The sequence below is a fragment of the Moschus berezovskii genome, chromosome 20 (genome assembly GCF_049115385.1).
Source record: "Moschus berezovskii isolate FMDL1 chromosome 20, NW_MosBer_1.0, whole genome shotgun sequence".
Lineage (NCBI taxonomy): Eukaryota > Metazoa > Chordata > Mammalia > Artiodactyla > Moschidae > Moschus > Moschus berezovskii.
The window spans coordinates 34,073,432-34,098,655 of record NC_142479.1 but is presented as its reverse complement, the minus strand read 5'-3'; the positions used below and the strand labels follow the sequence as shown (position 1 = coordinate 34,098,655).

Below are 25,224 nucleotides of genomic sequence, written 5' to 3'. Positions count from 1 at the left end.
TCGTGACGCAGCCCAGGGGGCGGGGGAAGATGGCGGCGCTGGTGAAGCGCGTGGGGTGGGCTACGCGACCGATGCTGCCGGTGGTGCAGGCTTGGGACCTCGATGCGCGGCGCTGGGTCCGGGCACTGCGGCGGAGCCCCGTGAAAGTGCTGTTTCCATCTGGTGAGGTTGTGGAACGGAAGCTCGATCCCGGGAAACAGCCTCGGAAGGCGGCGGCAGAGGCCAGTCCCCGCGAGCAGCAACAGAAGCCGCAGATTCAGGGGCCAGCATCCCAGACGCCCAGCACCTGGGAAGAGTCGGGGCTTCGCTATGATAAGGCTTTCCCTGGAGACAAAAGGCTAAGGTGATGTGTTCCCAAGGCTTGTCGAGTTTTCTCGTTTCTCCTCGCTCCTCATAGCGAGAGCTTGACCTCTTTCCCTTGCGTTGGAGGACTGCTTGCAGCACACCTCGCTGGTTTTTATTATGCACAGAGGGCAGAATAAGTGTCTTTCTAATAGTTCGTTTGTTTCTTTCACTACGAAACTCTTCATGTCTGCTGGAACTGTAATGAGGATGTTGGTAATTACCCATCTTTTTGTTTCCACCCACAGCAGTGTGATGACCATAGTTAAGTCCAGGCCGTTTCGAGAAAAGCAGGGCAAGATCCTGCTGGAAGGTCGTAGGCTGATTGCAGACGCTCTCAAGGCTGGTGCTGTGCCCAAAGTTTTCTTCTTTAGCCGTCTGGAATACATAAAGGAGCTGCCCATTGAAAAGCTGAAAGGTGTTAGCCTCATTAAGGTGAAATTTGAGGATATCAAGGATTGGTCCGACCTGGTAACACCACAGGGAATAATGGGTCAGTGGTTATTCACTGTGTCTGTAGAAGGGGAGACTTGGGATTATTTGTTCATACTTGTCTCAGGGCAACAAGTTTAAATGAAATTCAAAATATTACTGGGTCTAACCTTTTCTTACAACACAGTTTTCAAATCTGTGAATCTTGTATTTTAAGTGGAAACTGAAGCTAGTTTTCTGTCATCATTTGTATTGTGAGTTTTTATAGTCTGCTGGGAATAATCACTCCTTCTCAGACCTTATGTTTTGGGGGTCACTTCAACCTTTAATGTCCAGTTAAAACTTAAGAAAATGTTTGGAATTCTCTGGCAGTCCAGTGGTTAGGACTTGGTGCTTTCACTGCCTGTGGGCCCAGGTTCAATCCCTGGTGGGAGAACTAAGATCCTGCAAGCCACTTAAGCGTGGCCAAAAAAAAAAAGAAACTAGATTACAGAATAATTACATAGAGTGTGATTTTACTATAAAAGAAAAAGCACTTATATATGGGTAGATGGACATACATGTAGGGAAGTGCTGAATGTATCTGAAAGGATACATTCCACTATTGAAAGCAGTTATGAGGGGGTGGGGGGGCACACTGAATTTTTTCCATCAGAATGTTTACATGTAGTATGTAATTACAAACACACCAAGAGTGATAAATAACCAAAATGTCAAATTACTACCCATACCCACATCAGACGAATCACATTTCTTGTTTCCTCAGGGATTTTTGCCAAACCTGACCATGTTAAGATGACATACCCTGAGACTCAGCTTCGCCACACACTGCCCATATCGTTGATTTGTGACAATCTCCGTGACCCTGGGAACCTGGGGACAATTCTGCGATCTGCTGCTGGGGCAGGCTGCAGCAAAGTGTTACTCACCAAAGGTAAGACTGCCTGTTACTGGGTGGATTAGGTGGCTGTTTGTAAGTGAGCTGGCTCTGTGGGCAGATGTGTATGGATTTGGTTCTTGGATCTGTCCCTTGGTAGCTCTGTGTAAGTGAGCAGCATTGCAAGCATCAGTTCCCTTATCTATAAAGTGGGCGTAACAGAATCTACCTGGTAGGGTTGTTCTGAGGATTAAGTGAGATGAACGTCAAGTACTCAGCACCATGCCTGGCACGCTCATTCTTGTTGCTTATCTTTAAAATTATTTTGACACCTGCTAGACTGAGCGACTTCACTTTCACTTTTCACTTTCACACATTGGAGAAGGAAATGGCAACCCACTCCAGTGTTCTTGCCTGGAGAATCTCAGGGATGGGAGAGCCTTGTGGGCTTCCGTCTATGGGGTCACACAGAGTCGGACACGACTGAAGTGACTTAGCAGCAGCAGCAGCAGCAGGTTTTTAAAAGAACTTAAAATTAATTAGGGAAGAAATAGATGCCGGTTTTAACACTTGGTTCTGTCCTCTCATCATAAAGAGAAATTTGTAGCCTTGATTCCAGACAGACTTGCCTGACAGTTGGGACATGCCTAACAGACCTATTACCGCCTGGAAGGAGAAGGAGGGAGAGGATCATCCATCAGAAACAGTGAAGCTGCCATTCAGTGTAAACAGAAGTGGTCCCATTGCTGAGACTTGCCTGTATTGCTCTTCCCAGCTCTTTCCCCCCATCACCCGTCCCTGGGGTGCATCTCTCTGCCAGCATGAAAGTGAGGCTCGGGGTCCCTACATCCATTCCCCGCTCACCTGCCTCACTGTTGAGAGCTCTGAGAGCAAGTGTGGTTTGGGGAAATAGACGTGTATCACCCAGGGGGTTTCCACGTTGTTGCTGGTGGCTGGTATGGGAGAAGTGAGAGAAAGGCGGGGAACACCTGATGTGGTGCCCAGCGTAGAGGACCCGAGGATGAGGGGGAATCTCAGCTTGTCCCTTACTCCTAAGTGGGTGGAGAAGTCAGACTAGATGGCACCTCTTCTGCCCGACTGCCAGCCCCTGTTTCCCACAGTGCTCGGGAGAGCCTGTGGTTGGGGACCCACGTAGACAGAGTTACCTTCTCCACGTCTTTTTTTCCCTTTTGAACTTGGTTTGCCTACTTAACCTTTCCTGAAGTTTGACAGATTAATTTTTAAGATAACTTACAATGAGGAGATGTGTGTTAACAAGTCAGGGAGGATGGTAGATATGTGGTGCCCCAGTCCTGCTGTCTCCTGGCTTGTGGCACTGGGAAGGGCCACGTGTCTGCTGATGCACGGAGGCGGTTGGGTTTAGCACGACTGCAAAGACAGGGTGTGTGCAGGACAGGGCTCTGGCTTTGGTTTTTCCCAGGATTGCTGTAATTTCCCCATTATTAGAGTCTTCCTTGCTCCAGTCCAGATTCAACATTGAAGCCAAATGGGTCTTTCTAAAATGTAAACCAGATTCTGTCCCTACTTTGCTTAAAATGCTGTGGTGACATTATATTGTCTTCTGGGTGAATCCCTAAACCTCTCGGCTGGGCACCCCAGCCTCCTTTACACTGGTCCTTTCCTGCCTTCTGACTCATCTCCCCGCTCACCCGCATTAATTGGCTCTATCATCATACAGTGTGTGGATGTGGCACAATTGCCGCATCTGTAACTCTCCTCTGCCCTGGTCTTTCCCTGACAAGACCCTCCTGTCCTTCACGATCCAGCTCGTGTTCTCCAGGTGGTTTTTCCCTGATTGCCATGCTGTGTACAAGGGTTTTCTATTACCCTGTTCATGCTTTTTTAACTTTAGTCGTTACTGATAATAGTCACCTGCTGAAGTGTCGTCCCAACACCACTGCCCACTCTATTACAAGCTGCTTGAGGTTGGGGACTTTAAGGCTCTCCCATCTCCTGTCCAAATGTCTGGCATGTGTGTGGGAGGTTTTTTTTTTTGCCATGCCACATGGTTTGCAGGATCTTAGTTCCCGGATGCGTGATCCAGCCCCTGCTCCTTTGTAGTAGAAATATGAGGTCCTAACCACTAGACGGCCAGGGAATTCTGTGTGTGTGGTGAATGTTGAATGAATAAAATCTGTTTCGGCACTTTGCTGGACGCTGCTAAAGCTGGGGAGGCAGAGGTCCCAGCTACCAAGACCACAATAGGACATTTTTGCTTTATTCTGATACAGAATTAATCTGACTTCCTTCAAGTCCCCTTGTCTGGGAAGGTTCATAATCTTAATTGGAACTTCTTTTCATTTGCTAGGCTGCGTGGATGCCTGGGAGCCCAAAGTGCTGCGGGCAGGAATGGGCGCGCACTTCCAGGTACCCATCATCAACAACCTGGACTGGGAAGCAGTGCCCGACCACCTGCCTGCTGGCTCCCGCGTCTATGTGGCCGACAACTGTGGCCTTTACGTGCAGGCCCAGGCCCAGAGGTCTAACAAGGCCAGTGACTACGGCTGGGTGCGTGACCAACGCCCGCTGAAGTTTCACGAGTATGAGGAAGAAGAGGATCTAGAGAGTGGAGCGAGTCAAGACTGGCTCCCTGAACTCGAGGTCCAGAGTTACGACTCAGACTGGACAGAGGCACCGGCAGCCGTGGTGATAGGAGGGGAGACCCACGGCGTGAGCCTGGAGTCCCTGCAGTTGGCCGAGAGCACAGGGGGCGGGAGGCTGCTGATCCCCATCGTGCCCGGCGTGGACAGCCTGAATTCAGCCATGGCTGCGAGCATCCTGCTCTTTGAAGGCAAAAGACAGCTGCGGGTGAGGGTGGAACAGTTGAGCAGGGACAGGCATCAGCACTGAGAGGAGGGCGTGTGGAAGCCATCCTCAGCTTGACGTTCTCTGTGGTTACTGGAAAAACAAGAACTCCCAAGACTTTCTGCTCAGCCTCAGAAATAAGGAACCTCAAAATTCCTCCTGAGGTCTCCCATCTTGCCACGGATTTCTATGTGTGTGTGTGGGTGGGTAAGAGACAACAGAAGTAAGTGCTCCTCATGGCTCTTATGTTTTTAAAAATTGTCCACCAAAGAGCACCTTTGTGCCCAGAAAGTTGCTGAAGGCATCATCTTGGGCAGGAGGACCCCTCCCTCCACAGCTGCAGATGTTTGCAGTCAGGGAGGGCTGGTTAGAGTGACCAGGCTTGGTCAGTTCTCTCATCATTGGTCAATGGAAAGTAAGCCCCTGTGAAGTGCAGACCAGTAGATTATGTTCAAATGCTTTATTTATTTCAGTGTGGTCAGTGGGTCTCAACACGCATCTTTTCATCTTTGGCCTAGTGGTGAGGACATTGCTGAGAGATTAATGACCCAGGAAGCTAAGGGTACAGGTGATGGCATTCGGTAGTATTAATTGTGGTTCTTCTGGCTCGGCTGTGTTAATCTCTTTGATTATTCATTCAGGCCTTGACTTAGACACTGTTTATTATGACACATTATTTTCCCATTTCTGGTGAAACAGCTGATTTCATCAGTTGGTATTATACCTTCTTAGTATCTCTGCAGAAATCTTTTTGAAGACTCTTGGTTCAGAAAAGGAAAAAAAAGTTTTTAAATCTTCAGCTTAACCCTGCATCTCTCAACAAAGCCATATTCTTTGTCATAGCTTCCTGCTGTTAGTCCTGCTTTGTGTAACCCTTTTGGTTAAATGGAATGGCTTGTTTACATTAACCCCTCGTCCAGCATAAACAGAACACCAGTGTTCTTGGTGCTGTGTGAACAGAGGCTCCTGCATGGGAGACGGGCGGACGTTCTGAGGATGAACACTCAGGGCCCTTGAGCCCACAGCTCGGCAGCAAGACCCTGCTCTTCTCTTAAACCAGGGCAGGCTGGTCCTTCCTGAGCACCAGCAGGATGTAGCCAGGGACGTGAGGGCAGAGGCAGGTGGTGATCGCTGAGTCACTATGGGAAGCGGGGGCTGCGACTGGAGTCGGGACTGACTTTCAAGCAGTGTTTTTGCAGCCACGGAGAAGATGGGTGAAGACCGAGATGCTGGCAGTGTAGTGTCAGCACCTCCCTTCCATATGCTGGCTCCTGCCTTGATCGGGGTTCCTTGGGAGCCCCTCAGCTGCTCATCACGGGGAGGTCCAATGAGTTACAGCATGCCCCAGAGAAACTGGGGATCTCTTCCAACCCCTTCACCTGGCCCAGGTACCTGGTAAAACCAAAAGGTCATGCATGGCTGTGCCTAAGTGGCCCCGGTGGGACTGCTTTGTTATGTTGGAGAGGAGTGGGTTTTGCAGGAACAATCTCTTTGGTTGGCTGTGCTCTCTCAGGCTGACAGGCTGGAAGCTGCTCTGGTCTGGACCTGTCCAGGGCCCCACATAAATGTTGGGTGACAGCGGCCCCTGGAATGTTCTTGAGAGCATCTATCCCTGTCAGCCTTTAGAAACTAGAAGAGCTCACAGCCTTTGTACTGTGCTGAGCCCACAAAGGCTGCGTGTGGCCTCCTCTGCCAGCTTCATAGCCACAATGCCTGCAGGTGAAATGGCGGGTGGCCGTGGAGGGGTGGGGTGGGCAACCCAGAGAACAATACCACTCTACTGACAGTCTCCCAACACCTTGGAAAAGTGTTAAAGAAACATACATCACTGAAAAGAGGCTCCATGCCTCTTCAGTATAAAACCAGCCTCCTCTTATTTTTATCCCTGGGTTTTTGTCCCTGCTGATTTTTGTCGCAAAATAAAAACCAGTGAAAGAACAACACACCCTATATCTTGCCTTTGTTCAGAAAAACAGCACTGCAAAAGAGCATACCTGGCAAGTCATTCCGCGCCGGTTTTATCATCCTGGGTGTAAGAAGGAAAAGAAATGTGCATCCCCTTCACTTTATGATCAATGACTTTTACACCATGCCTTATGAGTTCTTTATATATTTCTGGGTATAATTTAGCAGAGGGAAGGGGCAGTCTTTCCTTTTAAATGATCATGGGGGAGCAAGTGGTGGTGAAGTTTTTTACCTACTGATGGAAATTAGCTATCTTGAATCCTCAGTTTTATACCAATATTTATGCCACCATTTCCCCAGGAAACAGATGAAAACTGAGCAGCATATGACAAGTAAAGAACATTGCTCGGCTGAAGGAAGCCTTCAGAACTTCAGAAGGTTGGCCAAGCTGCCCCTTGCCTTTGTGCTGCACATAGCTGTAGTGGTGGTATCTGCCACAAGGGGGCAGTCACACCTCAAAACGACTCCCAACGCTGGAGGGAGGGGTGGGGATTTCTGGATGCAAGTTTCCCTCCACCACCCCGGGCCTGTGGCAAGCTCCGAGTTGCTGCAGTGGGAGATCCATCCACATTGTCATTCATTCTCGGCAAAAATCTTAAAGTACAGAAAGCTGGACCAAAAACCAAGGAGGAAATGGGCAGAAACGGGAAGCAGCTGCTACAGAAAAAAACTAGCACATCTTTTTCCTTTGAATGGAGCCTCTGGGAAAGCAGCTCTCAGCAAACGCTGATGTCCCCAGGTGCCTGGAACATCCATTGGGAACCCACCGCCTTGCCCTCTAGGAGTTTCAAGACAGGGGAGGCATAAAAGCCCTTCCCCTTCCCCAGCCTGGGTTGCTAACGCACCTTAGAATTTCATTCATTCACAGACAAACGTATGGATATCAAAGCAGGAAGGGCGGATGGGATGAATTAGTAGACATATAAGAACCTACTGTATAGCACAGGGAACTCTGTTCAGTGCTCTATGGTGACCTAAATGAGAAGGAAATCCAAGGAGTAGGGGATATGCATACATGCAGCTGATGCATTTTGCTGTACCAGAAACACGGCAGTGTTAAGCAATTACATGCCAATTAAGGGGAAAAAAAAGTCATTAAGGCCCAGAGGATAAGCCAACCTTGGGGAACTGGTTTCTACCAGTTTCACCTGGGACCTCCTAGCACGTTCCCCAGGGTTATTAACAACACCAGATGTCACAAGCTGAGCTGCCTTTAGCTCCACTTCTGTTGTTAAATCATGCGAAGACCCCAGAAACAGCACCACACCCTGGCTGGTACTGAAAACCATCTGCTGCGCTGTGGACCCCTCTTGGCCAAGCAGTCTCCACCCTCTGTGGGAGCTGACCTGGCTGGCTCACCTGGAAAACGTGTTTTAAAGAAAACACTCATGTAGACACCTTTTAACTCCAAGATCTTACTTACATCAATGAACATGCAAAGGAAATATGCTAGAAGCCAGATGAACAGACAAGCTGATCTGCTGCTGTGGGTGACTTGACAGTCCCTGAACCAGAGTCCCGAGTTACCTTGGAGCAGTTACTTGTAAGCACTGAAAGTCTCAGGAAGCCAGGCCACTGCCCAAAGCGTGTGTACCAGAAATCTGCACAGAGCAATGGTGTCAGCTCTGTCCTAGCCACATTTGTAGGGAAGAGCAACTTTTTTCAACTGAGGCCTTGAGGTTGCAGAGGTGCCAGTGCTAGTCGCTGAGTTGTGTCCGACTCTTTTCGACCCCACGGACTGCAGCTCACCAAGCTCCTCTGTCCATGGGATTCACCAGGCAGGAATATTGGAGTGGGTTGCCACATCCTCCTCCAGGGAATCTTCCCGACCCAGGGAGCGAACCCAGGTCCCCTGCATTTCAGGCAGGTTCTTTACAGTTTGAGCTACAGGGAAGTTGGAAAGGACCATCCCCACAGCTGCTGCTTCCTCCAAATGCAAGGAGAGAATACAGGTTGAGGATAGATGAGGCTGCAGCAGGGTCTGGCCTCCCAGCCTTGTTTGTACCTCTGTGACTGCAGGCCCGGAGAGTGGTTTGGCTAGCTGGGGACTTCATATCCTCTGATGTAAAAGGCGATCTGGTTTGGGTGCCTGGGCCCTAACCATGCCTCCTCCTGTATCCCACTTCTAGCCCCGTGTGGTTGGCTTACTTGTGTGAGGCAAGCACACCCAGGAATCAGACATGAGGCTGGCTGCACACTGGCCTACAGGCTTGGGGACAGAGGCTTTCGGAAGGAGGCACGTGATTGCATGGAAACCCAATAGCTCCTCAGAACCATCCTACCTAAATCTAGCCACACATTTCCTGACTTGGAAAAGTATTCCAGAAGGCGGGACACAGGCTGAACAATGAAGCATAATGACTTCTCTTCATGCTTTCACACTAAAGGTATATCTAGAACATCCTGATGTCAGACTTCCTCCAGTAGGAGAGATCCCAGGCATAGAGTAGACTCCATATCATACTTTCCTACATCTGAGTCTACTGTTTCCTGGAAAATATTCCCTCCTTCACACATGCACTACCAATAATGAAGCTAACAAACAATAGCCATTTGTCTGCAGAGAACTTCCCCTTGAGCAGCCTGCTTGGAGGAAAGCAGTGGGTACTCAATGGGGGTTGGTGTTGAGCAAAGAGGGACTTAGGTTTAGGGCTAACTGAACACAGCTGCTTCAGGGTGAATGGAAGATCCTGAGCTCCAGCCCGTCCTTGGTCCACACAGCAGCATCTGGAGAGAAGCTGCAGGGGCGCTGCCACAACCCACATCCCTCACTTCTGTCCTGTTGAGGTCCTGGTCCTGGCAGGCAAGCAGGGGCCTGCCCAGGGAGGGGTGGGGGTTCAGAGTGAAACAGAATGCTGGCACCCGGGAGGGGCTGGACCAGGAACTCACTCGGGCCCCTGCCAGAGCTGCCATTCCAAGGCCTCTCCATGTGGACACGCCTGTGCGTGTGTGGAGCTTTCTCCCTCCGGTGACCTTACTGGGTCCAGCAGACTCTACTATGTCTCTATCGCTGCAGAATTCCCTTTGCTGCCCTGCAACGAGGCAGCAGGAGGAGAGAACAGCTTTTTAGTGTCTTTAATTAGGCAACAGGAAAAAACACAGTCTGGCTGCAAATTACCACTTGAAGCTTGGCTAATGCCAAAAACAGCAGAACAGACTCCCTGTGCTCAGATAAGTGGGAGGCACTGATTCCGAGGACACACTTGAGGCTAGGGGAGCAACCAGCCCCCCCACCCCGCTCCTGGAAGAGAAGGTGCTTCTCAGTCACCCTCCGGCTTTTAAAGCTACCTGCTATACATACCTGGACTGCCCTGGTGGCTCAGATGGTAAAGGATCCGCCTGCAGTGCAGGAGACTCGGGTTCGATTCCCTGGGTGGGGAAGATTCCCCTGGAGAAGAGAATGGCTACCCACTCCAGTGTTCTTGCCTGGAGGATTCCATGGACATGGGAGTGTGGTAGACTACAGTCCATGTGGTCACAGAGTCCACCACGACTGGATGACTAACACACATACGTACCTATCCCCCAAACACACCTTCTTTTCTTCCTAAGGAGATCTTTACTGTTGAAGATAGGTTAAAAAAAAGAAAAAAGAGTAGAATCAGATCTGGAAGTCATTGTGGTGACCACAGACTTCTAACCCCAGGGTGGCATTTTTACAGCCGCCATCCTGTCCCAAGCTGCAGGGCCCGGTTTCTTTTGCTGCTGGCGGAAGCCCTTGAATATGTCACAGCTGGTGTTTTAACCTGCTTCTAATTAGCGACCAGAATTTTAAGGTATTTTGGAGCTGCTTAGTAGGAATTAAGAAGCCACCCACTTCGTCTGCATCAATAACCTTTAAGATCCCTAGCATCTTGCACTATAGAGATTCTTCACTGGCGAAGTGACTCTCCCCTGGCATTTCCCCTCAAAGTTGCCACTGTATAAACCAGATGTACCTTTTTAGTAAAACTTCCCACTGATCTTAACCTCCACACTCCCTTCAAGAGGGGAACTCTGGTGTTGTGGGTCCAGTTGACATTAGCAGCGAGCAGTTCCGCTGGCCCTGTATGGGCACAGAAGGATCATCGATGACTTATGAGGACTCCTCACTGGATTTTGTTCCTTTTGCCTCAGAAAATAAGTAGCTGCTGAGTGACCACCTTTCCTCCAAGGCCATCATGGTACATGGCACAGACAGAAATCCCAACTATCCTCCAAGTGAGGTTGACCTCATCTTGTCTCCACCATCCCATTTCCCCAGGGAGACACTGGCAGGTCTCCTGGAGCAGCCCCTAGTCCTAGGGGGTTGGACAGAGCCAGGTTCAAGGGTCTCCAACCTCATTCTTCACAGGAGGACCCCTGTGAGACTCCTTGTATTTCTCCAACTGGCCTTCTCAGGCTCTCTGAGCACGTGTTCCCTTGGGGAGGGGGACTGAGCATGAGTCCACAAGGATGCCTGTCATCTGAGACTCTACCCCCTGCCATGGCAAGTCAAACCCCAAGAGATGGTGGCCAGAGCTCCAGCAGGGATCTGCCTCTGGCACTCTCATCCAAACAAGCATCCTGGCTTCTGAAGGATTTGACAGATGACCACGTTAGGACTTGGTTCTCAAAAATCCTGAAGCACAGCTGCCAAGTACCTGGTGAAAGTCAGGAGGATCTTGTGTGTGCCACCCTGCCCCTCACTGCCCACCCCATGGAGCACAGTACAAGCCAGAAGATTTTTGTTATGAAGGACAGGAAAGGCCAAATGGTTGATAATGTCCAGAGATGCCTGTTTTATTTCTTACTAGGTGATTGCATTTCAGGCTGGTAACAGTAATAGTCTAATGACCAACTCAACTTGTCCCTCTGAACTACAAATGAACAATCCCACTCAGCAAGAAGCAATGCTGTCAACAGCTAATTGGAAGGGGCTGGGTTTTCCAAATAAACGGTCTTGGTTGGCTGTGAGTGGAGCCAGAGGTGAGGCCTGTGATGATCCGAAAGGCCCTGACACCTGATTCAGATAGGCTGAAACCCGGGGAAGCCTTCTACCCCAAATCCTAAGAGCACAGCTGCTAGTTTCCTTTCTGTGGTCAGTTCAGCCCAAAGGAGCTAAGGTGGGCCCAGCAGAGCCAACACAGGGCCCACTTTTAGCTGACCTGTCCTGAGGCTGCACTCCCTAGGGCACAGCCCTTTCTGCAGGTTCTTAGGAAAAAGCTAGGCTTCTGGCAATTCCTTGTCTCTTTTTAAAAGTTCTGCTTTGAGAAGAAAAGGGAACGCAGGGGTAACCAAGGGTGGGCAGAGGCTCCAGGGGCCCCAGGCCCAGAGCCACAGGGCGCTGGGGGCATGGTGCTCTTCTGGCAATGCAGGTCCACTGCCTCTTCTTGGGAAGATGGCCGAAGGGGAGAACTTACTAACAACATTCTAAGATGGGAGGGGCTGTCCATTTGAGAAGGCAAAAACTGGGGGAAGGTCAAGATCAAGGGAGAAAGAGCTGGAAGGAAGGAAGAAGCAGCTCTTTCTTATCACATGGGAGGTGCTCCATCAAAGTAAGCAATTACTACCTGAACCATTACTGTAGTTACTCTTTTTCTCATCAGAAAAGAACACAAGTTACCTTTGAGAGCTGGAGCTCCTCCCCTGCCCAAGAAACCGACTGACAAGCTGGTGTTTTTCTCCTCAGGTCAAGACAGACCAAGTCACGGAGGAAAGGCTGTCCTGGCGGGCAGCAGCTCTGCGCCGAGACCTCCGGGGCCGTGCCCCCGTCCGGCTCCACCACAGCGCCCGCGTGGCTCTGAGCCGCTGGGGCTCTGCGCATGCGCTCTAGCACCCGAGGCAGAGCCGGCACACCCAAGGTCTGTGCCCACTCGGATTTAAAACACCCGGGGGGCGCGCAAAATACCTCACCCAGAGCTAGCGACCAAGAGCGCGCCGCAGCCCTCATTCTGGCCGGGTTACGCCAGCCCCACGAATCCCCGAACAGAGTCTCCAAACACGGTGGGTTCTTCTGCTGCTGGAGAGTATGCGCACCCTAGGGTGCTAGCTGAGGAGTTAATGCAGAAAACAAGGCACCACAGAGGTTGGACACTTGGGTTGTGTGATTCGGAACACGCTGGAAAAGTCCAAGGGTGACGGGAAGGGGGGGGAGGGGGAGGAGGAGAATGAGTTTTAAATAAGGTCCCGGGAAGCAGGGGCCCCACTAGATGGGCTCTGGTTTGAGCTTTTCTGCTAGGAAGTCATTCACAAAGGCCTCCACAATGGCGGGGGTGATCTCCTCCACGTCCATCACGTACTTGGCCCGGGCTGACATGTCCAGAATGGTGAGTAAAGGGGCAGCCTCGGGCAGGTTGGTGTAATCTCGCAGGGAGTCAGTCATGTCATCCTGGAAGTCACCAGAGGGAAAGAAAACCAATGAGTTGTCAAGAAAGAGGGTAGAGAATCTTCTGGGCCCAGACTCCCCAGACACCATGGAGTGGAACCCCACCTCACCATCCTGGAGAGCTGCCGCCTCCAGGCAAGATGGGCTCTCAGGATGGGGAGCTGGGAAGGGGGGAGCAGGGGACCCTGCCCTACCAGGGCGAGGCTGGTTTATCAAATTCACTCTGCATCAGCTCAAACCCCAGGCAAGTCATCTTGCTTTATTAGCATGAAAGCAACTTTAACTTGTAAAAATTCGATGTCTTTTGATTACTTACTTTTGCAACCCACTCTCAATTATCTGCAAGCCCCACTGTGGGCAGAGGGCTATCTGGACTTCAGCTTCCGAACGTTTTTAACAAAACAGCTCAGTTCCCCCACCCCCATCCCCACAGCTGAAGGGGACGGGCAGGAGTTGCACAACCAGTTCAGAAGCCCAGGCCTCTGAATTACTACTGAGGTTTTACACCATCGCTATAATAATCGTAGGTTCCCAGTGATTGTCCTGAGAAATTTCTCTAGTATGAGGTGGACCTTCAGTAAATATAAAGGCAAACAGAAATCCAAAGACAAGGAGAAAGATTTGTAAGGGGGCAGCCATCTGAGATTGGGCTTCCCCGGTGGCTCAGTGGTAAAGAATCCGCCTGCCAATGCTGGAGACCTGGGTTCAATCCCTGAGTCAGGAAGGTCCCCTGGAGAAAGGAATGCAAACGACTCCAGTAGTCTTGCCTGGAAAATCCCATGGACAGAGAAGCCTAGCAGGCTACAGTCCCTGAGGATGCAAAGCCCTGAATAGGGTTGAGCGTGCATACATACACAGCCATCTGAGGTTACTTTTCATGCTGCTGCTAACAGGAAATGGACGCTCTATACCCATCCCTAGGTTGTTCCACTATAAAATGTGCCAAATTCTCCACTGAATGAGAAGACCTGCAGAAAAAGAGTTCATAGTATTCCGGGCCTTAAAGGCTGGCAAGCAGTTTCCAAGACAAAAAATGTTTCTTTCTAAAAGGGCAATTTCTTAGGAAAGATAAGTGATCATCTTTTTTTCCCCCACCCAACAAACAGCACGCACTTCCCAGCAATGCCGGGTGATTCAGCATCTCTGGCAGTGTTCACCCAATTCAGGCCCTCCATTTGGGTTAATAAACAACCTTCATGATGAACAGAGGGGAGACACCCGGACAAATCCCATCCATCCAATTCCCATTAGAAAGCCAAGCTCAGTGCCTGCTGCCTCCCCTCCCTCTGAGCAAACATGGGGAGATGAATTTTAATGTCTGTTAAGGCTCGGGAAGGGACAACTTCTGTCTGTGGGTGAGGATGGGATCAAGACAAAAGCCCCAGCCCTAGGCTGACTGTGAAGGGCTGGAGACCTGGGCTCAGAGGCACCCAGTTGGTGCCTGACGGTTCCAGAGTCTTGTGCCGACTTCCTTTCCCGCCGTCTTGCTTCTGAGGTTAGAGAACTGGCCAACAGAGTTGCCAAGGCCAGGAGCCCGGGTTCAGGGCAGAGAAGGTTGGGTAGGGGGTGGGGAGCTGGGCCTCTGCCTAACATACTGGTCCAGCCCTGTATGGGACCCAGTGGACAGAGGGAGTCAGAGCTTGTTTCCAGAGTCACTCCTGATCTCACATTCATTCCTCTCTCTGCCACCTACTTAATGTGAGGCTTTGGCAAGAAACCTCTCAGAGGCCAGGTCTCATAAATCCTATAAAAGGGATTCAATAATGGCTCACATGGGGCTCTGGGACAGTGAGCCAGCCTGGGTGCACAGCCCTGCCAGGCCGGCCTCGCAGCAGCCTTACCCTCTCCCAGCCTCACTTTCCTTATCTGTGAAACCCTAAGGATGGGTTCTGCCCACCAGGTGACGAGCACGTGGGTGCTGCAGGTGAGGCGCCTGGCCTGGCCGCGCCTATAGGAAACCTGCCAGGCTCCTTTTCGGCCTTGTTTCTAGGGCAGCCCGTGGAGCCCTGCAGCCCTGCCTCCACCGCGGCTCAGCCCTTTCCCTCTCCTGAGCCCATCTTTTCTCTCCGAGCCGCTGTTATGGTCGAAGGGGTTAGAGTTTAATACATTCAGCGCGGCTTCCATTTGTGCTTTGTGTGGAGTGAGCTGTGTAGCCCTAGGCAGGGCCCTGTGAACCGGCTTTGTTCCCTCCACCCCACGGCTGGGCAGGGTGACTCCAGCTGTCTTCCAGGGGCCCACCGGGCAGGGGCGGCTATTGAGGTGATGAATGGGTGGTTCAGGGTGTCTGGCCGCCCCTGGGATCCAAACACAGCGTGAAATGAGCACGGGGCTCGGACCAACTAGAGGTACAGATGGGAGCAAGGAGGACGGGTGGTGGGGGGCACTGGCTTCAAAATGTGTGTCTGTCAATAACCGACTCAGGCCAGTGCCTTGTGGGGGTGGGGGTGGGGAGAGACGTCTGCGCATGCGTGGAGGGTGGCTCCGGGGTGGGGAACCGACCGGGCGTGGCTGCACAACCTGCGCGATCTCAGAGATCCCTCGTCCGCGGGATCCAGGCTCCCCTACCTTGGGAGCCACTGTCCTACCAGCTGGAGGCCTTCTAGGGGCAGGCCTGGGGTGGAAAAGGCAGGGATGCCAGGAACGTCAGCATTCTCCCTGGGCTGGCGGGGTAACTGCAGGTCGGAGTGATAGTCGAATCCCCATCAGCGTTCGGTGATGGGAAAAGGCCCCTTGGGCGGATGGATGTCCGGGGACTAATCAAACAGTCTCCGTAAAGCATCAAGAGCCTGGCTGGGACCCAGCCCGGAAGTAGTAAGTGCTGACCACTATCTTTGTGGCTTCCTAGCAGTCGGGGTGGGAGCTGTCTGGGTGCAAGAGTGAGCTTCTGTTCTAGGAGGGACCCCTGCTGCCCGGGGGCTGCTGGGTAAGAGATGGGAAGAAGGAGGCGGCAGGGGCCGGAACTGGTTCTCCTTGACTGATGACACCTTTTCATGATCCATTTGTCTGTGGGCTCTTGTAGAAGCACCGTCACCCCAGAACCCCAGGCCCCGTCAGACATCCCCAAGGGCTACATCACTCATGCTCTAAAGGTCGGCCAGCGGAGCCATCCTGGAGGACCCTGGCGGCACTCACCTCCCCCGCCACAAAGAACAGGAGCGGTGTCTCCTCCTCTTTGGCTTTGTACTTGGCAATGATCTTCTCAGCTATTGGCTGGATCAGCTGCTTGGCCGCCTCCGACTCGCCGTCATCCTCAGAATCTGTGACAAGGGAGAGAAAGACACAAAAGAAGCACTGGCTTGTCAATCAGATGGAGTGGTGCCCAGGTCCAGGGCCTGACACGCCCATCTGGGCGGCCCCTGAATGGAAGCAAAGCCTACCCTGAGACACCGACCTTGCTTTCTGGATGCACGAGGGTGTGTCCCCAGGCACAGGCCAGTTTCCTCACTGCTCTCACAGGCAGGCTGTTCTGCATCATGCCCCCAGGAAGAACTCACTTCACCATCTAGCACTAATGCCCAGGCAAATGAAATCCTGTTCACTGAACTCCTCACAAACCCACCTTGGAAGCTGAGCCTCTCCTAAGCCAGAACCTGAGGCCCTGGTGGTTTTCTCTCTATCATAGAATGAAATGCTCTGGCCTTGGATCCCTGACTTCCTAATGGAAATGGCAGAAGTGGCAGTGGTGGTGGGTCAGGACTGCAGTCTGATCATCAGCTTTGGAGGCAGCTGGGAGGCATCAGGGCACTGGCATGCCAACTTCATAGCTGGCAGCGGGACTTGCCTGGGAGCGGACAGGCTGACTATAGGGAAGAACCCCCAACCAGGCTCCCAGAACCCCCTTTGGGCATCTCTTGCTTCCAGTGAAATAGTAGTGTGGGCGCACCTCACCCCTGCTGAACCCCGTAACTGAGAGCCAGTGCAAAAAGCAGGGGAAGGGGGACAGGTGCCTGCAGAGGACCTTCACCCAGAAGTCCTCCCAGGAGGCCCAGTGTGCAGGCTCAGCCCCATACACTCTAGATTCACCTCTGATTAGTTTGGTGATGCTGAAAACTTGTTTTGCCTCCCTGGGACCCTGTTTCCACATCTACAGATGGCCAGTGACATTCCCAATTGTCCCTCAGTTCATAAAAGCTTCCCAGGCCCCAGGCTGGGAGCGTGTGAGCCTGCAGCAGGCAGTAAAGCCCCAAGGTGAATGGGTCCCCAAGGCCACCCCTTCCCAGGGCCACTGTCCTCCAGCACAAGGTCAGCCTGCAAGCCAGGATTCCTTCCAGTCCACATATGGGCTCCCCACCTGGGGGCCCCCCAAACCAGACTTCCAGAGAATGAGGGTTGGATGCTACATACATTCTGCAGCCCCCTCACTACAGACGGCAGCAGCTCGGCCATGATCCTGGTACCCAGACTTATTTTAAGTTGGAACTGAGCAATGAGACCTAAGGCAGAGGGTGAGATGGCCCTTGGCTAGCAGTTACTCCACTGGCAGAAGGAACAGGGGTCACCCTACAGGCCTGTCGGGAGCCTGCTGTGGGTATTCCTGTGTCTTCCTGCAGGGCAGACTGGTCACACAGTGAGCACAAGAAGGAGAGGCAGGGAGACAGAGGGGTTCTCAGCCCCAGAGATGCCACCCTGGGGCAGCTCCTCAGAGCACAGGAAAGAAGCAGCAGCAGCTGGGGGTGAGCCCTGGCCTGAGGGGGCCCAGCCCACCCACCCCCACCCCTGCAGCTGCTGCTGTGCAGCAGCCCCGCCTCCAACAATGGGTCTGTTCATCAGTGGGCTGAGGGTTTCCTCCCAGCCTGACCTCTTCCCAGCTGGTGGCCGGGAGCAGCTAGAAGGAAAGCAGAGCAGCAGCTCCCTGCACAGTCGCCACAGGGGAAAAGCATGAATAAATCACCGGGGTCAGAAGCACGGCAGCCAGAGACAAAGGCCCAGGCTCTGCACTGCTGGTGACTGAAAGAAGCTGCAGGGACCGACCCCCCTGGCCCCCTAGTGAGCTCTGCCCATTTTGTCCCACCCGGGGCCCTCAGCTGAGCTTCCTACCTACAAACAGGACGAGGCAGGGGCCCTCGTTGAGCTGCACGGCATTGGAGTCGGAGAGTTCCAGCACGGGCTTGGGGTGCCACGGGAAGCCCCTGCAGTCCTCATCGTTCAGCACCTCCACCCGCCCCTGCCGCGTGATCACCTCCCCCTGAGGGTCCAGCACGATGAGGGTGGGGATACCTGCAAGAGAGAGAGAGAGAGAGAGTGAGCTTGGCTAGAGCCCCACAGTCAATGTGACAGCCCCCTCGGACATGGTTTAGTCCTCGAGTGGAATCCGGGCTCCACCTCTGAAGAGCCACGGAATCCCCCTGGGTCTGCAGGGGACTTCTCCACGGAACCCCGAGCAAGTCATCTTCTCCCTCTGGACCTCAGACCCTCCGCTACCATGTGATAAACACACTGCAGTTCCCACCTTATCCCACTATGGAAGGATCAACGAGGCTGTGCATTTAAGAACTTCAGCCCTGGGTCTCAGTACATAGAAGAAAAATGAGAAAGCCTAGAGAGGTTGGATGGCATTATCAACTCAATGGACATGAGCCTGAGCAAACTCCAGGAGATAGTGAAGGACAGGGAAGCCTGGTGTGCTGCAGCCCATGGGGTTGCAAAGAGTTGGATACAACTGAGCAACAACTTGAGGTCCCCAAGAAATAGGAGCTGCTCCCCCGCCTGCAGGAAGTCGCAACCCCAGCAGGTGGTGTGAATGCGTACTCCCCTGCAACGCACACGCAAGGGTGTATAGACCAGCACAGATCACAGCAGGAGGGCCCCACCCGGGGAGCATAGGGGGCCTGTGCGGGGAGGAGCCTGGGGCAGCGGACAGGAGGAGGACAGCTGGCTGCCATCTCCAGCCCTGCTGCCTGGGGAGGTTCCAGTGCCCGCTCTGAGGGGGATGGTCCCTGGAGGGAACATAGTGGCAGTGCTGTGGCCCTCACATTAGAGTCCTGGGCTGGGGTCAGAGATGCAGCACCCAGCTCCCCACAAACCACAGTCTCCCTCCAACCATAAAGCCTCAAATGGAAAAATCAGAGGTGACCCCTTCTGGGTTACAGGGGCGTGTGGGTTTTCCAGCTCCCTGCTCCTGTGCCCCACTCTCTGCTGCTTCTCCTCCAGCCAGGGACCTCAGCCCATGGAGGCAGCCTCGGCCTTGACCTCTGAGGACACTTGTCTCCCCACTGGTCCCTCCCCTCCTTGCACTAACCAGCCACTTACCCACTGGAGCTGACCGGAGCTAGATGGGCCAGGGAAAGCCAGAGTAATTTAATATTTATAGATTCCACAGCTTTGAGTCAGTAGTTTGCTTCACTGACATTTTAATTCTCTGTGGGGGGTTGCAGGGGGAGGGATGCTGAGGTACCAGAAACACAGCCATGGTGTTTTGTAACCTGTGCGGTGGCCTGGTCGGCAGGCATGCAGGGGTGGGCCTGCCTTCAAAAGGGAAAACGAGTGCATTATGTTCACACCTATGAGAAGGAGAGGCTTGGCATGCTGGGGAGCAGGTCCAGAGAGAAGCAGCCTCTGGGGACTGCCTTTCCCACCACAACATCACAAACAAATGCACGTGGCCAGAGCCGGCGCTTTTGAAGTCTTTTAGGATGCACCCAGAGCACAAGAGACACGAGGCATCTTCAGCCTCATCTTATATCTGCTTGTCCTCTCCCAGAGATCTGGGGTTCACATCAGGGCTCTCCCCATCCCGGATGGGGCTGGGCTTGAGTCAGCGGCCTGTAGGGGCCTGGGGCTGGGGCCCACGACATGAAGGGCCAGCTGGCTGCAGACAAACGCCTCCCAGTGCCATGCCCCATCTCAAAAATGCTTTGGCAAAGTTGTTTAATCAGTTTCCGAAATTGGGCAATTTCTAGTATTGGGTTAAACCAGGGCCCTGCCCACCGCTATGATTAGACACAGCTGGGTTGGTCTGTGGAGGGCAGGCAGGCACAGAGGATGGAGAAGGGAGGGAAAGTAAAATCCAAAGGCAGAGAGGCTTGCTTCCTGGTTTGGGGCTTCGGTTTCTCCAGGAGACTAATGGGCTTCTTTGTTACCATGGCTAAGTCATGACTGTCTCCAGTCATTGCCAGGGGTTGGGGGGAGGCACCAGGACAGCAAGGCAGGGACTCGAGCCCCCAGGTGACTACTGGGGGTTCCTCAGCCGATTCCATGGAGGGACAGCTCCCCTGGACCCTGGGTCTCGCCACCCCTCCCCAACAGCTATGCAAAAGCAAAGGCCCCTTGTATTTGGTGCTTTAAGTCCAAGATGACGAGGTTAGGTTGACTGTGGAGCACAAACAGAAAGTGACTCGGTACAGTGACCACAGATTTCAATCCAGAGAAGCCCACTTCTAGCACAAGGACTGGGAAAAAGAATTGACAAGCACCAGTTGCTTTCCCATCACTGACCGGATCTTAGGTTAGTTTGGCCCCAGAGCCCTAAGTGTGTACACCTCTCTGGGGATGAACCAGCCAGAAGGAGGCTCACTCTCGCGGCATCTGCTCAGTGCTCCACCCAGTGTGGGGACCTCACCCTGGGATGTAAGACTATCCTCCTTCTGTCAGTGGTCAAGTTGCCTACCCAAGGTCATCTGCCCAGTAAGTGGCCAAGTTGGGACAGGAAGCCTGGTCTGCTTGTTGGCAAACTGCTGCTCTTTCTACCAGGCCAATCTGCTGGCGGGTACTCTAACACCACCGTGGGTTAGAGGGCGGTCATACCCAAGGAGGAGCTGGGCAGGGCAGGGCACGCTCCTGCATCCATACCTTCTGACCACCCACTTCCCTCTTCTCTGAGGCTTCAAGAGAAGGAGGCTGAGATATGATCACCTCTCCCCTTTCTCTCCCATTCACCCGCTTCCCCATCCAGCCCATCCTGCCTTCCCTGAAAATAGGGCAGAGCCTCTAATGGGAAACTGAAAGGGAATGGAAAATTTCTAATCAATGCCTTTGTACAAAATAACTTCCACACCAGCAAGGGGCTTCTCTGAAGGGAATGAAAAGGGAACAGTTCATCTCTGCTTCTCTTGAACGTGTCGTCTCCCAGCTGGGACAGTGTTGGGGAGGAGACTACAGTGAGGGTTCTAAGGAAGATGCAGACAAGTCATTTCATTGCTCAGAGCCTCATTTCCACACTGTCAAATGGGGGTAGTGGGAGTTTCCGATCTTGGGTGTAGGAAGGAGTAAAAAGATGACAAGTACAAAATGCTTTTGAGCAGGATATCTGGCACAAAGTACTCCACATATATCAGCTCTCATTATAACTAAGTCCATTATTATTATTATTATAAGTCATCCCTAGGTTGATCATTTGGCTCTTGAGAAGGGATAGAAGACCGGTGCCGAGGACTTCCCTGGCGGTCCAGTGGTTATGATTCCACACTTTTGCTGTCAGGGCCCAGGTTCAGTCCCTGGTTGAGGAACTAAGATTCCACAAGCCAAAAATAAAAATAAATTAAGAAAGAAAAAGAAGAAGACTTGCTTTAGTGATATAAACAGGAAACTCCACAGTGGCTGGAGGGAGTCTGCTCAAGAAACAGAAGATAGAGGTGAGATCGACACCACAGGGCGGGCTCCAGGGGCGGTGAGATGCTGCCACATCTACAGATGGTGTTCTCTTACGTGCACCACCCCCAGCTTCACCTCTGGGCGCAGAACACATACTCTACTCTCCCAGAGAGGGCTTTGGCCCCAGGCCCCTCCCTGGGGAGCACGGGTAGACCATGGCAGAGCCTCTGAATCCCCTTCACCATCTCCCTGAAAACCTAGGGAAGAAAGAAAAGGCCTAAGGAGCTGGCTCTATACTGTTTCCTCCTGGGAAGAGCTGATTTGTGAGTATGTAAAATAATCTCAAAGTCGCACGTACTGAGACTGTCCCACTGTTGCATTTGGCTGCTTTTCTATCGCCAAGGAAAGGGAGTTTCGAAGGAGGTGGTGGGTCTGGGGGCAGCGCCATCGGGGGGTGGGAGAGGAGCTGGGCAGGGCTGTTTCTCTGCTTCTAGATGGCCGCGTGATCACAGATTGCTGGGACTGGGGAAGAGAAAGGCAAGGAAAAGCAGGCCCCAGGACAGGATGGAGCAGGTTAGGGCACGTGGCAGAACAAAAGGTTACATGATCACGGAAATACATGGTCATCATGAAGACTGTAGCAGGATGGAAAATGTAATATGTGGTTAAATCGAAAATACAGAATACACAGTGCTATGTGTACAATTACAACTGTGCAAAAATATGCTTGTAGACAGAGACCAAAAGGGACTCAGAAAGTGAAAACAGTTGTGTGAGGAAGGCAGGAATGCGGGTGAGCTAGATATACATTTTTCTTAAACTGTCTAATGATAAATTCATTCAAGTTAAATAAAAATCAAATAAGAACTGAAGGGCAGTAGGGGTGGGATGACAAATGCAGACCATGCTTTGGCCACGTCTGCCACCCATTCCGTTCATCACATCCCTCTTCTCTCTCCTGCTCCCTGAAACCTTCTCCTGCTGGGAGAGCTAGTAAAGGAAAGGGAGGTGAAGCTCAGAAAAACCCAAGGGAGGTCAAAGGGATTAGGCTCACTTGAACTTGGCCAGAAGGCCCATGTGGCCATGTCAGGAGGCACAAAGAAGACTTTTTTTTTTGGCCCCACCACAAGGCAGACAGGATCTTAGTTCCCCAACTAGGGACCCAAACCCATGCCCTCTAGAGTGAAAGTGCAGAGTCTTAACCACTGGACTGCCAGGGAGGTCCCGAAGAAGACATTTAAAATGGCAGCATTCTTATAGAAAAACCAGAAACAACCAAATATCCACTGACAGTGAAATCGATAAACAGATAAACAGGCTGTAGTACAACAAAGCACTTCATGGCACTGAAATAAACCAGATGTAAATATCAACAGAGATAAATCTCAAAAACATAATGTTTAGTGAAAAAAGCAAGCTGCAGAACGCTATTACAGCATGTCAGCACTTAAGCACACTTCTACAAACACAGCCAGCACGACGCTACGTTACTCATGGGTTCACAGCCACAGAGCAGGCATCTGAGGAAGACTCACACTGAATGGGTGGGAGGATCACTGCTGGGCAGCCCCGGCACCCCGGGGAGAAGGAAGGGGCTCTGGGGAGGAGTGGAGAGAACCCAGCTTGGTGTGTGTTTAATGCTCCCATTCATTTCTATACTAAATACTGGAAGCAAAGGTGTCAATTCTAGGTGGTGGCCACAGGGGCGTTTGTTACATTATTCTTTGTCCTTTTCTGGTTTTTCTCTTTTTATGTCCTCAGAATGAAACAAGAGGAGCAGAGGAGAGCACTGAGGCTGCTCTGGAGGCCCCGAGGCAGCCCCCAACCACCGTCCCCAGGCCCAGGGGGCAGCTCCAGACAGCCTGCACCAGCCCTTTAAATCCTGAGACTTGCCTACAAATAAATACAGCAGTGTCAGCCCCTTATCCTCGGTTCATCACAAACTACAATGGGGACTTCCCTAGTGGCTCAGTGGTAAAGAATCTGCCTGCCGATGCAGGAGACGTGATCAGGGAAGATCCCACATGCCACAGATCAACTAAGCCTGTGCGCCACAACTACTGAGCCTGTGCTCTAGAGCCCACATGCTGCAACTGCTGAGACTGTGTGCAGCAACTACTGAAGCCTGAGCACCCTAGAGCCCATGCTCCGCAACAAGAGAAGCCACCGCAAGGAGAAGCCTGCTCGCTGCAACAAAGAGGAGCACCCGCTCACCACAACTAGAGAAAAGCCTGCGAGGCAACGGAGACCCAGTACAGTCAAAAATTAAATAAATAATAAAAAAGAAAACCACTATGGCTGAATGTTTCATTTCTATAGAAAATAGACACTGCCTCACATCCAATTTTTGAAAAGGGGCTTAGAAGGGAGAGAGAGAGGAGAAGGGCAGGGAATAGATGAGAAAGGTGGGGAAAAGGAAAAAGGAGAGGAAAAGCTAGAGGATGAGGGTAAGGAACAAAAAGGCAAGAGAGAAACAGAAGAAAAACAGTTGCTGGGGAAGCGAGGGCCCCACGGCAGTGCCTCTGGGTCTTCCTCGGGCCCTGTCTGCTGGGCCCAGAGGGGGAGGGGAGACAACAAAGCCAGCGAGGGCCCCTAACCCAGGAGAGAAGGCGCTCTGAGCCTCCCTGCAGAGGACATGGTGTTCTCAACAGCCAGCGTTAGACAATGGCTAATGGGATTTGCCTTTCGCCAAGTGTGTCCAAACCCTTTCCTTAGAAACGCATTTGTCAACAGCTTATAGGGCTACAAATTCCCCAGTCTGCACAAAACGCTGGGAGGAGGGAGGCCAACCCCACTGCTCCCCAAGGCAAAGGAAGTGGGTGGAGGCCACATACCAGGCCTTGGTGAACTCAAGCAGCCGGGGCTCAGGCTTGAGCACCAGAGGGAACAGCACCCAGCCCAGGAGCAGACGCCTCCTCAGGACCCAGACTGTCCCCACACCACCTGGATGGACACCTGAATGAAGTGGCAGCATCTTATGCAAGGCCTCCTTGGGATGCTGGGGGACACTCAGAATCCAGGGGTGCTCTGAGCCCAGCTTGTGAGGTGCCCAGAGGATTCTGGGCTCTCCTACACAGTCTGAGCCTGTCCAGGTGACACAGGGGGGCTCTGCTCTCATGGGCCTCAATATACAAAGGGACACTCCGATCAAGTCATCTGCACACTGCCAAGTACAAAGACAGGCCAGGTGGAGGGGGTCTGGCTTAGGTGCAGGCAGTGGAAGGTACCTGACTTCACGCTGTGAGAGAATCCTCATCAAGACGTTCAGGAGGACACAGAAAGTGGGGTGAGAGAGCCCAGGACAGAGTCAAGCAGGGAGCACGAGCTATCCCAGACACAGACCTGTGGATCTGCTGAACCAGACATTCGGTGCGTGTATGGAGTGTATGGTATGGATTCTGCACATTGTGATACTGTAACATAATAAGGCGTGGCCTTCACCCCCAGTTCCTGGCACAGAGTTCCTAAAACTCTTACGATTTCCTCAATGAAAGGGGTGATAGGAACATCTTTTGTTACAATATTTGGTCTTAGTCCCAGATCCTGACACAAGAGTTTCCAAGACCCTTCCAATCGAAGGAGTACAAGCCTCTTTTGGGATGCTAAGATGATGGGTGTGGGTCACCAGAGAGATGTGGTTAGAAGGTTGGAATTTTAAGATCCACCCCCGGACCTCAATATCTGGGGAAGGGAGAAGGGCTGGAGGTTGAGTGAATGACTGATGGCCAGTGATTTAAGCACTCGTGCCTACATAGTGGTAGGCTGCAGTCCGTGGGATTGCTAAGGGTCGGACACGACTGAGCGACTTCACTTTCACTTTTCACTTTCACACATTGGAGAAGGAAATGGCAACCCACTCCAGTGTTCTTGCCTGGAGAATCCCAGGGACAGGGGACCCTGGTGGGCT

At 52.2% G+C, this 25,224-nt stretch overlaps 2 protein-coding genes across 2 annotated transcripts in view; one reads left to right on the top strand and one right to left on the bottom strand.

The window, feature by feature from the left end:
• The first annotated feature begins 1 nt into the window (after window position 1).
• On the top strand, window positions 2–4,566 carry MRM3 (mitochondrial rRNA methyltransferase 3). The gene is made up of 4 exons (XM_055402930.2): window positions 2–343; window positions 591–835; window positions 1,541–1,708; window positions 3,981–4,566. The coding sequence occupies exons 1-4, from the start codon at window positions 30–32 to the stop codon at window positions 4,520–4,522; spliced, it is 1,269 nt and encodes a 422-aa protein (XP_055258905.2). The 5' UTR covers window positions 2–29; the 3' UTR covers window positions 4,523–4,566.
• Window positions 4,567–11,182: 6,616 nt separating this feature from the next.
• Window positions 11,183–25,224, bottom strand: part of NXN (nucleoredoxin) — a 159,793-nt gene continuing 145,751 nt past the window's right edge. Inside the window, exons 6-8 of the mRNA XM_055402911.2 lie at window positions 17,826–18,005; window positions 15,921–16,045; window positions 11,183–12,791 (exon numbers count right to left, since the gene is read on the bottom strand). Of these exons, the coding sequence (XP_055258886.1) occupies window positions 12,609–12,791; window positions 15,921–16,045; window positions 17,826–18,005 (488 nt within the window). The 3' untranslated portion in view covers window positions 11,183–12,608. The remainder of the gene's footprint in view (window positions 12,792–15,920; window positions 16,046–17,825; window positions 18,006–25,224) is intronic.

Excerpts from the sequence above, each read along its gene's own strand:
- MRM3 (XM_055402930.2), top strand. The coding sequence starts at position 30 with ATGGCGGCGCTGGTGAAGCGCGTGGGGTGGGCTACGCGACCGATGCTG. Across the intron at positions 836-1,540 it reads AACACCACAGGGAATAATGG|GGATTTTTGCCAAACCTGAC; the intron begins GTCAGTGGTTAT and ends TTGTTTCCTCAG. Across the intron at positions 1,709-3,980 it reads CAAAGTGTTACTCACCAAAG|GCTGCGTGGATGCCTGGGAG; the intron begins GTAAGACTGCCT and ends TTCATTTGCTAG.